The 12,469-nt window shown below is 38.8% G+C and overlaps 1 protein-coding gene across 1 annotated transcript in view; it reads left to right on the forward strand.

Moving 5' to 3' along the window:
* Positions 1–12,469, forward strand: part of SH3KBP1 (SH3 domain containing kinase binding protein 1) — a 190,285-nt gene that overhangs the window by 145,135 nt on the left and 32,681 nt on the right. Inside the window, 2 exon segments of the mRNA XM_048493335.1 lie at positions 1,404–1,476; positions 8,394–8,488. Coding sequence (XP_048349292.1) covers positions 1,404–1,476; positions 8,394–8,488 — 168 coding nt within the window.

The following is a 12,469-nucleotide window of genomic DNA, read 5'->3' on the forward strand; positions in this document are numbered from 1 at the left end:
TCCTGATACAACTGATACACTTTCTCATATTCTGCTCCATTGTTCAAAGTACAACAACATCAGAACCGATTTGAGAACTGTGTTACCAACAGGATTTATGCTCCTTTCTGATAAAATAAAAATGGCTAAGCTTCTAAATAACTCTAGTGTTGAAATATCTGAAGCTGTTGCTATGTTTTTGCTCTGTGTACTGCAAGTAGAGCAATAATGATCTTTTTATTGTATTTGAAATTCTTGGCACTGGTTTTATGCCTAATAAAGGTTTTTTGGATTTGGATTTGGATTTAGAAAAGGAATTGATAATAAAACTGCAAAGATTGTCATGCCCTTATATAAAGCAGTGGTGTGACCCACTTGGAGTACTGTGTCCAGTTCTGGTCGCCGCATCTCAAAAAGGATATTGAGGAGATAGAAAAAGTGCAGAGAAGGGCAACAAGGATGATTGAGGGACTGGAGCACCTTCCCTATGAGGAGAGGCTGCAGTGTTTGGGACTCTTTAGTTTGGAGAGGAGGCGGCTGGGGGGGGATATGATTGAAGTCTACAAAATTATGCATGGGGTAGGAAATGTTGACAGAGAGAAATTTTTCTCTCTTTCTCACAATACTAGAACCAGGGGGCATTCATTGAAAATGCTGGGGGGAAGAATTAGGACTAATAAAAGGAAACACTTCTTCACGCAACGTGTGATTGGTGTTTGGAATATGCTGCCACAGGAGGTGGTGATGGCCACTAACCTGGATAGCTTTAAAAGGGGCTTGGACAGATTTATGGAGGAGAAGTTGATTTATGGTTACCAATCTTGATCCTCTTTGATCTGAGATTGCAAATGCCTTAACAGACCAGGTGATCGGGAGCAACAGCCGCAGAAGGCCATTGCGTTCACATCCTACATGTGCGCTCCCAAAGGCACCTGGTGGGCCACTGCGAGTAGCAGAGAGCTGGACTAGATGGACTTTGGTCTGATCCAGCTGGCTTGTTCTTATGTTCTTATGTTCTTATTATGGAATAATTGCCACTACTTAGGTACCCATATTTTAATAGGGTTATATAATATTCCTGCTTGTACCTATGCTTGTATAATGATAAATACAATTTATCAGAGCTCAGAGATAATTAAGCCAACTTCTGATATTTTTGTGACAATAGAGAAATGAGAACTGTCTTTAGGCAAAAGGACATGTAATTATAAGGCACAACAGGTCAATTAACTATCCATTTAAACTTCTAAATGGACTCTGGCAGGTAAGAATCAAGGGAATCCTTCCAGTTCTTAATTAAAAATTTTAATTTGATCATTTGTTATCTTAGAGAAGCAAACACGTTAAAGGTAATATTTTGTTTATTACCAATTTTAAGACACATAGAAAATAGAGATTAAAAGGAATCACTTATATTTTTGCAGACGGTTGGAAAAAGAATAGCTACAACTACAATTCAGGAGTCGACGAAAATAGAGTTGGACAGCAGAACAAAGAGTAAGTCTATTTTGTTTCTGTTTATAGAGCCCTTCGGGGGTTGGGCGGTCTATAAGACTGAGAAATAAATAAAATAAATAAAAATACTTAGAGCAGTTGGTCAGCATAAGAAATTTGGGGAAACTTTCATTTTTTAGCTTTGTTCTACTTTAAAAAATACCATAGGGCTCAGAAAGAGGAAGGTATCTACAGAATGGTATTATATATATATGCCCTATGGTATTTTTGGTATTATATATGGTATTATATATTTGGTATTATATATGGTATTATATATGCCCTATGGTATCATATATATATGAATTAGTGTCTGTTTTAAAGTGGTTGAACCCTATAATTAGGTTTCCTTACCTTCTAGAAAGAAAAATACTTATACTTCAGTCCTGGTTGTACAACTTTACTGTTATTAGCCCCAATCTTCCCTTGGCTGATTCTGCATGTGCCAAAAACAGCAGTGTGAAAACGGTGTGAAAACAGTATAAACCCTTTTACACCGTTTTAAACCCTTTTATACCATTTTCACACTGTTTTCACACTGCTGTTTTTGGCCCATGCGGAATCAGCCCCAGTGTTTGGAAGCAGGATTATTTCTTTGAGAGACAAGAAGACAGTGCAGCCCTCAACAGAGTTATACCTTTCAAGCCCAGTGATTAAAAGTAGAACTCAATTTAGGACTACACTGTGTAATTATAGTATACTATTAAAGAAGAAAGCTCTTCAAGAGTAGATACCTTCCTCTTTCTGAGCAATTTATTTCCCTGGAAAGGAGACTAAAGAAACATTACACTGGAATGCCTTAGGAAGACGGAAGTTCCCTATCTTGCTTAATCATATTTGTAAATATTTAAACATACATAGCAAATCAACATCTGGTCTTCTTTAATAGTTGGCCTCAGATACCTTGTATTGAAAAAACATGCTATGATTCTCTATGGCCTACTATATCTTTTGTTTGCTTGTCTAGAATAATCCGTTGATTATAAACTCTGATCTATTCTCTAATGGTTTGCTTATAGTGACAAGGTTGGTCAATGCATTTTTCTGGAATATAAACAAATGTTCATCACTGTTATATTGGGCTTTAAAAATTAGGATATTGTGTGGTGAAGTTATCTCAGCTTGTTTATAAAACACTGGAAGTTTGAGGCAAAAGTTTATTTTTTATTGGGTAGTATTTTCCCCATCACAATCCAAATAAAGCATTATGAAAAATAAGTCGAAAAGGATTGTCTTCTAGAAATGCCCATCTGCACACTGGCACAAGAGGCTATTAGAGGAAAGAGGTAATCTATTCTGCAGATAAGAGAAAACAGTAGATTAGGCTTATCACAGTATACAACTGGAATGATTTTCTTTTTGAGCATGTATCAGGCCTCATGGGCTTTAGAGATTTTCTAAAAATTGATGAATGTCACTATAGTTATATAATTTCTTAACAATATGTGTACCTGGTACTGTGAATTCCCTGCTTTTTAAGAAATTAAATACCTAGCCTCTTTCTGTGTTGAAATATGCCTTTTCCTTTTAATCTCTACAACCAAAGAAGCTAGAGACTTTTTGTGTAAATGGAAGCTGAGATTTTGGGAAAACTATGAGATATACAAAGACTAAATTGCCAAGTAAGAAACAAAGTCATAACCCATCCAGTGGTGCGAGAGGAAATGGTCCTTGCTGGAATAGATCAAGGAAAATGATTGCCTGGTAGACAGGATCAGGAAAATCTGAACTTTTCCCACCTACATAATTATGTATTTTCTGCGATCTTTTTCAGAACTTTGGAGCTAAGCAATCAGGAAAAATCCTGATAAATCTCAGGAGGTGCACAAATGCACCACAATGCTGTGGGCCTCTGATAAAAAGCCACATTCCAACAGCATTAAACCATGGGCAACTAACCTTGTGAAAATGCCATGTGAGCTGAATTCTTGTTTCATAAATGAAGCATAGCTAAAATCAACCATGGTCTTACATGATGCACGAACTGTTCCAGTCCTAAGCCCCACCAATGTATCAACATGGCTAAATCTGTGGGTTCTTAAATCTGATTACTGATGCCATGAACAGACAACAGGATCTTTCACAAACCTGAAAAATGCCAGAGCTTTGCAAAAAATCTGAAACATTGTGGGGTTAAAAATCTTCCAAATAACAGAAGTAGCACACTTTAATAAATGAATGCTGGGTCTTGTGACAAGGAAACCACACCATACTGCCATCCTTCAAGACTTTGTTTCTGTCAATAAAAGGCAGGAAATAAGGTGGTTCTTTCCAGGGCTGGTTTGGTCTTTGAGGAAAGCAAGACCTGAAAGAATCCACTAGTGACTTGCTACCATGTGACTTGCATGACTTATCCTGGCCAAACTTCTCACTTCTGTTCAACAGTACATTCACAAAAGTGTAGTATAGTAGTCACCATCATTGTTGGAACTTTCTGTTCTCTACTGCTAATGTTATCAATGATCACTGAATGGGGAGGATGCATCTTAATCTCAGCTATAACCATTCTGTATTGAGCAATCTTTCTAGGAGTTTAGCCTCTTGACCTAGTCTAGATCCCTTTCAATATTGCTCCCAGCTCCTTGGCCTTGTTTTGTGGGAGCTCCATCAAGAAGTCAAATTGGCAGAGATCATTCTGTTTACTCTTGAGTGAGCAGAACAAGTTCTCTCAAACCGAAAAAAGAGAATGGACATTTATGCAAATTCCCCTCAGTGCTGCTTCTTCTGTGCCATACCCCCTGCTGCCCTGAGCTGTCAGAAGTAGCTTTTTATAGACTACCGAGGAAGAGTAAACAAACAAAAAAAACCCTGAATAAAATCTCATACCTGCCAGAAATTTTGTTCAAGGTGCTGCTGAGCTCTTACTCTTTTGTACTCTACCGGCATATTAATACTGCTACCCATTATAAAAAAAAATTCTTATGAAGACTTCATCTGTTCACAGAAAGGTTGGAATCCAACTCTGGACTACTAAAACTTTTCCACTCTCTTAGTTCTAATAGCAGTCATGAATAGATAGCATTCCACAATTGATTTAGAAAAGGGTCTCTCAAACTTGTTTTGAAAGCCCTGAGGGTTAAAATAGGGAAAGTGGGTGCTGTGTGGTTTCCGGGCTGTATGGCCGTGTTCTAGCAGCATTCTCTCCTGACGTTTCGCCTGCGTCTGTGGCTGGCATCTTCAGAGGATCTGATGTTGGGAAAGCAAGTGGAGTATATATCTGTTGGAGTGTCCAGGCTGGGTGGGGAAACCTTGTCTGTGAGTAACAAAGAAGGCAACCAGGTCAATAGTTGAGAGCGTCTGAATAGAAGTATGAGTAACAATGAAGACTATAGCCTGGGAGTAACCCTGCAGATAGCAAGGTCACTGGAGGGAGCATCTGAATAGAAGTATCCTGGCCTTTGTTTCTTTTGTCTATGGTCATCCTGTGTTTGTGTGGAGCTGGTTTGACACAGTCTTGACCCTAGTATTTTTCAACACTGGCAGCCAAGTTCTGTTCATTTTCATAGTTTCTTCCTTCCTGTTAAAATTGTCCATGTGCTTATGGATTTCAATTGCTTCTCTGTGTAGTCTGACGTAGTGGCTTTCAGAGTGGTCCAGAATTTCTGTTTTTTCCCCATAGTCTGCAGTGCCTTTTGTGTTCTTTGATACGTGTCTGTGCGCTGCGTTTGGTGGTTCCTATGTAGACTTGTCCACAGCTGCAGGGCTCTGTTTAGGTGATTCAATTCATCTTGTAGGAGGTGAGGTTCACAGATTCTGTTTGCGCGATGTACCAAAGTTTTTGTGTAGATATCTGTCTGTGTGCGTAGGTTTTCTGTATACTGTGTGTCCCAATTGCTTCACCTGTGTGTCCCAATTGCCTCACCTCCTACAAGATGAATTGAATCACCTAAACAGGGCTCTACAGGCTAATGGTTACTCTAATACAGAAATCAGAAGGGCTGCAAGACCAAGAACAAGCCACATGAACAAAGATAAAGAGCCATCTAGAGGGAAGGTGTTCTTACCATACATCAAGGGAACCACTGATCGCATAGGAAAACTGATGAAGAAGCGCAACCTACAAACAATCTACAGACCCACTAAGAAAATTCAACAGATGCTACTTCAGCAAAGGATAAGAGGGATCCTTTAGCTACTGCAGGGAGTCTATCATACCATGCAGCTCTGGACAAGTCTACATAGGAACCACCAAACGCAGCGCACAGACACGTATCAAAGAACACGAAAGGCACTGCAGACTATTTCAGCCAGAAAAATCAGCAATAGCAGAACACATGATAAACCAACCTGGACATAGAATATTATTTGAAAACAGAAATTCTGGACCACTCTGAAAGCCACTACGTCAGACTACACAGAGAAGCAATTGAAATCCATAAGCACATGGACAATTTTAACAGGAAGGAAGAAACTATGAAAATGAACAGAACTTGGCTGCCAGTGTTGAAAAATACTAGGGTCAAGACTGTGTCAAACCAGCTCCACACAAACACAGGATGACCATAGACAAAAGAAACAAAGGCCAGGATACTTCTATTCAGATGCTCCCTCCAGTGACCTTGCTATCTACAGGGTTACTCCCAGGCTATAGTCTTCATTGTTACTCATACTTCTATTCAGACGCTCTCAACTATTGACCTGGTTGCCGCCTTTGTTACTCACAGACAAGGTTTCCCCACCCAGCCTGGACACTCCAACAGATATATACTCCACTTGCTTTCCCAACATCAGATCCTCTGAAGATGCCAGCCACAGACGCAGGCGAAACGTCAGGAGAGAATGCTGCTAGAACACGGCCATACAGCCCGGAAACCACACAGCACCCAAGTGATTCCGGCCGTGAAAGCCTTTGACAATACAATAGGGAAAGTGTTTTGTAAATTGAAATCCCAATGTGTAAGTTGGTCCTGAAGATCAGTTGTGGAAGAACCCAATATGGATTGGAGCAGTGGTGCTAGAGAAGGAGAGAGAATTCTCCTCCTTCCCCTACTGTTGCGTTTTTCCCAGTCCTGGCCCTCTTGGACTGCTTTAAGCCTCAATGGAGAGTAAGTGCTATATTTTAATAGGGAAATGGCAAAAGGAGAGTTCAGCTGATCTTTCCTAGCCCCACAACCTTGAAGCGTGTCAACCCACTTCCTCCACAAAAGTGATAAAACAGAAGTCCAGTGGCAAGCAGGATGTTTTAGTCTCGTTTGGGCCACGGTAATGGAAAGCATGAAAAGCATGAAAACAAAGACACCAGTTTTCAGAGCAATGAGAACATAGATCTTAGGAGGCAAAACGGTTTGGTGGAGAGACAAATATAATGTATTAGAACAGGAATTTTCAACATTGAATTTGTCAGATATAGAAGAACCATTTCTTGGGAACAGAAACAAGGTAAAGTTGGGTACATAATATTAGACTATTAGTAGGTTTTAAATTAGGACTGTATCTAGGATACAGACTCCAAAGTATTGACACTGCCTAAAAATTGCTTTCAGTCAAAAAAGATTTTACCATCTTGACTAAAAATATAAGAATTGCAATCTGGCCTCATGTGGTGTCATGAAAAAAATGGTCAGTTATGATTAGCAATTATTTTGTGTGTGTGTAGGCTGCTGTATATTAATATATTATATTAATGTGATGTATTACTACACATACATTGCATAATATATAATCTCTAATTGATTATCTTGTCTCTTCCTTATAATTGGACCCTTCACTGTAGTTTTAGTTTTTTTATTATTGGGATTTTAATGTAGTTATGTATTTAAATTGTTGTATTGATGTATTGTTGGAAGTCACCCTGAGTCTGAGATGTCAGAAAAGGGCATGCTATAAATCGAATAAATAAATAAACAATACATATTAATACATAATATATTAATGTATATATTAATATGATGTCATTTGTATATCATATAGTATAAAATAGATAGAATTATGTGCTCCTAGTGTGTCTTGAGGCTGCAGCTGTTATTTGGGATTCACTTATAATGCTTATTTTTATTATAATAGCTGATCTCTTAGCAGTGTTTGGTTTAAGGAACATAATTGTTTTTCCTTGGTGGTATGCTTGCATTCTTTCTAAGTATATTAAAAGCTGAGATACCATATCTCTACAAGAAACTTAATGTGCTTAAAATGTGTGATTTGGTTATGATCATTGTAGGGTTGGTTGTTTGGGGTAAAATACAAAAAGTGAGGAACTACGGTAACGGTTTGTGAAGTATTTTTATTAACATCCATAGGGATATGTTTTTTTACTCTGCAATCAGTGGGTACACTGGGAACCACCATGTATACCGATCTCAACAATGGCTATAACCAACGAATCCTCTTGCTTTCCCCATTTCCTATGTAACATGTGCACAGAGCACACCCAGTGGTGGGATTCAGCAGGTTCACATCACTTCGGCAGAACTGGTTGTTAAAATGGTGCTTGTAAACAATCAGTTGTTAAATTATTTGAATTCCTAGCACTGGAACCGGTTGTTAAATTATTTTAATCCCACCACTGAGCACAACCCTTCTGTTTGCATACCCTCCTTGAGTGTCATAAAAAGTGATAAAAAGCCCAGTGACGCTTTAAAGCCCAATATAATTTGTTCCAGCATGAATGTTCGAGTCAGAGCTCACTTCATCAGGTGCAAAAGTAGTGTTTTCTATTTGTTATATGTTAAACATTTCAATACAACAGAAGTTTTATGTATAATTACAATGAGTTTGTTCCAGAAGTGCTATTCTGGCACTCAAGTAGATTGGCATTACATGGGCAGAGATAGGGGATCATTTTTGCTGATACCCACTCACTCTGTGAAAGTTCTTGGTCCTGGCAGGAAGTAAATGGCTCAGAGGACAGAGATGTGCAAGTCCTTCTGTAAGTTTTACTCATTATTTTGGAATAAAATGTTATATGTGTTTTCTTCTTTCAGTAAAGGAGTATTGCAAAGTAATATTTCCATATGAAGCACAGAATGAAGATGAACTGACAATCAAAGAAGGTGATATTGTCATTCTTGTCAATAAGGTAAGCCAATCATTTTAATATAAAAGCAGATGTAGCCTCTTGTATATATACTGACCGTCCACTCAAATTCCATGTCTGTAACATACAGTATGAGGTGGCATGGGCCATCAGAAAAATACAGGTGTGAAATGGTCATGTAACCTCTTTCTGTGGGTTCTGTGGGGCAGTACTTGGAAGGAGTTGCAAAGAACCAAATTTAAACAAAACAGTTTACTTCTCTTAACAATTAACACTTTAAAAACATTAACATTTAACGTTACAATTCAAGGTCCTGTTCAGGTTGCATTTCAAGTCCTTCTATTTACAGTCTACTGATATTGCCAAGTCCAAATTCTTCTTTGCAAGTTGGCTGGCTCCTGAAGACTCCAAGGGCTTGATGAACAGGTTGCAACATGATGAAGGTCTCCAGGAGAACTCTCACCCATTACAACCACAAAAGAAAACCCTGAAACAATAAACTCCAACATTTACAACATAGCAAAAACAACAACTACCTTCCCAGTAGTTCCCAACAATATTGCAATTACCTTAACAAGGTGTTAAGGGCTTATAGAAATCAAGGTCCGAGTCTGGTACCCTTGTCTTCTGCAAAGAGCTCTTGCAGCCTTTATGCTGCTCTGAGTCTCCACCCCCTTACTGGGTCAACCCATTCTGGGCCAACCCATTCTGGTCATGGGGGTTACAGTCACTTGCTGTATCTTTTCAATTTTTGCCATGTTAAAAGCTGCACAACTTTTTTTTCTGTGTAATGTGCTGAATCTTCTGAGTCCAGGAGAAAATTCATGGAAGATGTTGTGGATTGTCCTCAATCCTTGTGTGCAGGGTTCCAGATTAGGACCAGGACTGGGTGTGCATGGAGAAGGATTTTCTTTCTCCCCCTGCATCATTTTATCAACCTGGAGCAGTCTGGGGAGGGATGCTATTTGTGTAGCCTATGAATTACACATGGGTTTCCTCAGTAAGCCAGTAGAACTCCACTCTCAGGGCCACTTCGGTAATGTGTGAATTAGCCAGTAGACATAATTGCCAGTAGGCTGTGTTCCTTTGCAACTTAAACAGCTTTTTTGAAAGAGCAGTACAGAAATGTGATGTACAGTGACCATATAGTAAGGTCACTGAATCATTCCTTCTTCTGCTTCCCTATAACTGTTTAGAGTAACAGCACTAGAAAACTGGAGTGGAACTGGAAAGCAATAATTATTAATGGAGTTGGACAGTATTTGTAGGATTTAACTCCAGCTATGGCAGTGTAGCCTCAGCTTTCTTTCCATACAAAAATGGTTCCTGAGAGAGAGATAGCAAATTCAAGAAATACCTTATTGACATAGAATTTCACATGCTCCACAGTGAACTGATTTTTTACTGATCCAGGTCTCTGAAGAACAAAGGAGAAAGTTTTGTGTGCCATGTCCTGCCTTGTGGGTGTCCTGTCATGTCCTGTCTTATGTATGTTTGTGTGCGATCACACATACACACAGTGTGTGTTATGTATATATGTATATGTATAAATAAATGTGTATATGTATAAATAAAGTTATATTTGATTTACTAAATCAATCAGATTATTCTAACTGTATAGAGCAAATGATTTAGAGTTGGCAGAATAACAGAACTCTTACAGCATTGTTTAAAAAGCATTGCCTTCATATATGGTTTTCTTCAATCCATTTTTTTCAAAAGCAGCCCTGTTAGTTTAAATGCTGTCTTTATGCAACTTGTCCATAAAATTGGGGAATGCTTCTCCGATAGTTTTCAATCAATAAAATGAAAAATAATCTTCCCAGATAATTCATTCATGGCTGCAGAAGTTGATTTTTTTTTAAAAAAAATAGCCATTTAGAAATACAAGTCACCCAGAAAAAAAATCTTTACAAATAGTTTCAGTCAAGAAAGATAGTCATCTTCGCCTCCAAATTAAATCAATTTGAAGATATTCCTTTATTTTCAAGAGCTGTTATTTTTCAGAACTGTCTTCTGTGCCTATATTTCTTTGTCTGAAAAATTTTTCTCAAAAGTTGTAAGCTTTGATCAATGAGTATCAGGCAACGTCAAATGTAATGAAAGCTTTGCTTCCCTCTATTGGGTTAAGTGGATCTATGTATATAATGTTGTAATGCCATTAAAGGTTCTTTGTTTGTTTGTTTGTTGTTGATGAAAGCTTTCAAAAGACTTATTTTAAGAGTTCAAAACTTTATATTAAAAACTGTTAGGTTAATCTGTAGCAATTTGATGGCAATGAAATATCTAAATTAAGATATTATTAGTTTACTTCATTTATACCCCATCTTTCTATCCAATGGGAAAGGACCCAAAACAACACACATCACACTTCTCCATTCTATCCTGACAGCAATCCCGAGTGCTTAGTTAGATTGAGAGTGTGTTGTTGGCCTGTTATCACTTAGTAACCTTCGAAGACAGGATGCAGTTACTGTACCCCACCAAGTATAGTGGCTTTAATATAGTAGCATAGTAGCTTTAATTTGAACAGAAATCTTTAGGTCAAGTTTTATCAACAGCAGTTGTGTATATGCCTAGGGATGGGAGGTACCCTCTGTCCCACCACTAATCTGGTCACATGGGGGCACAAAATTGGCCCATGTGGCCAGGAAGATGGCAAGGCAGCAGGAAGTCCTGCCACCTCATCATCTGTGGGTGCTCTTGGCCCCACCCATGTCATCGTCGCCCCCCAAGCCTCGCCCCTCGGCTCCAGAGACAAGGATGGAGCCTTATAGTTGCTTCTGCTCTCCCCAGTGGGGAGGGCAGAAGGGGCTGCCGGGAGCCAGGAGGGGAGGCGAGGCCTGGGGGGGCCAGCCTCAGGAGTGGGGGCCCATCCCCCCTGAGCCCTGTCCCCAGGCATAGCATGGGGCGGCCAGAGAACGGCTGTCTCTGGGTGCCATTTCCCCCCATACGCATCTGGTTAACAGAATGTCATATTTAGGGTTCACACATAAATAGTATCATGTTCCATAAGTATGCAATTTCTGTTTAATTCCACTTCAAAATGTGAATTATATGGAGTCTAAAATGGTTAAATATGTGTACCAAGATCATGATGTACGTGACCCTTCTTAATTTTGTAGATTGATTTAAGCCATTATGGATTTTTGCATCTGTTTAATGGTGAACTAATTGCAACTGCAGCTGAGTACTGCCTTACCCATCTTTTCTGTGGTGGTGGTACAAAGTGCATCAGGTCACATGGTGACATCCCTTGGGAATTTCAAGACAAAATATGTTCATAGGTGATTTGCAATTGCCTGAAATAAATTGGGAATGTTACAAAATTCAGTTGGTTCAGCTAACTGGGCAGTGATGGCTAATTATACATATGCAAATAAAGAGAATGTACTCTCACAATGTGGCAGTAATGTCAAGTAAAAGATGTTTATTATATAACGCCAGGCTAGCCTGATCTCCTCAGATCTCAGGTCAGCCCTGGCTAGTATTTGGATGGGAGACCTCCAAGGAATACCAGGGTTGAGGCAGGCAATGGCAAACTACTGATGAATATGTTTCTTGCCTTTAAAACCTTATGGATCATCATTAGTTAGCTTTATTTTATTTATTTTATTGGATTTCTGTGTCGCCCTTCCCTTTTTGGGCTCTGAGCAACATTAGATGTGCTTTGGCAACAGAAGAAAAATTGGGATGAAGGCAATTTCTGGAAAGAACTGCAAACTGCCACCTTGAACAGATTATGGAGAGGAGGTTTACATTTTTTTAAAATAGTGGACAATGAGAATAGCAATTTTTGTTACAGTATCATCATCATCTCCTATCAGTAAATTAATGTCCGGTATGTGTGTTAACTACACATATAAAAGCAGCCTGCCATACTTCTATTATAATATTAAAATTAGAGGCTTCATATCCCATGAGAGGTTTCATTTCCTATGAGAAATACATGACTTTAAATCAGTGAATCTTACTCTATGCATGGACAATGTAATAAACCCACTTGGTAGGAAAAAAGTACAG

The sequence above is a fragment of the Sphaerodactylus townsendi genome, linkage group LG04, assembly GCF_021028975.2.
Source record: "Sphaerodactylus townsendi isolate TG3544 linkage group LG04, MPM_Stown_v2.3, whole genome shotgun sequence".
NCBI lineage: Eukaryota > Metazoa > Chordata > Lepidosauria > Squamata > Sphaerodactylidae > Sphaerodactylus > Sphaerodactylus townsendi.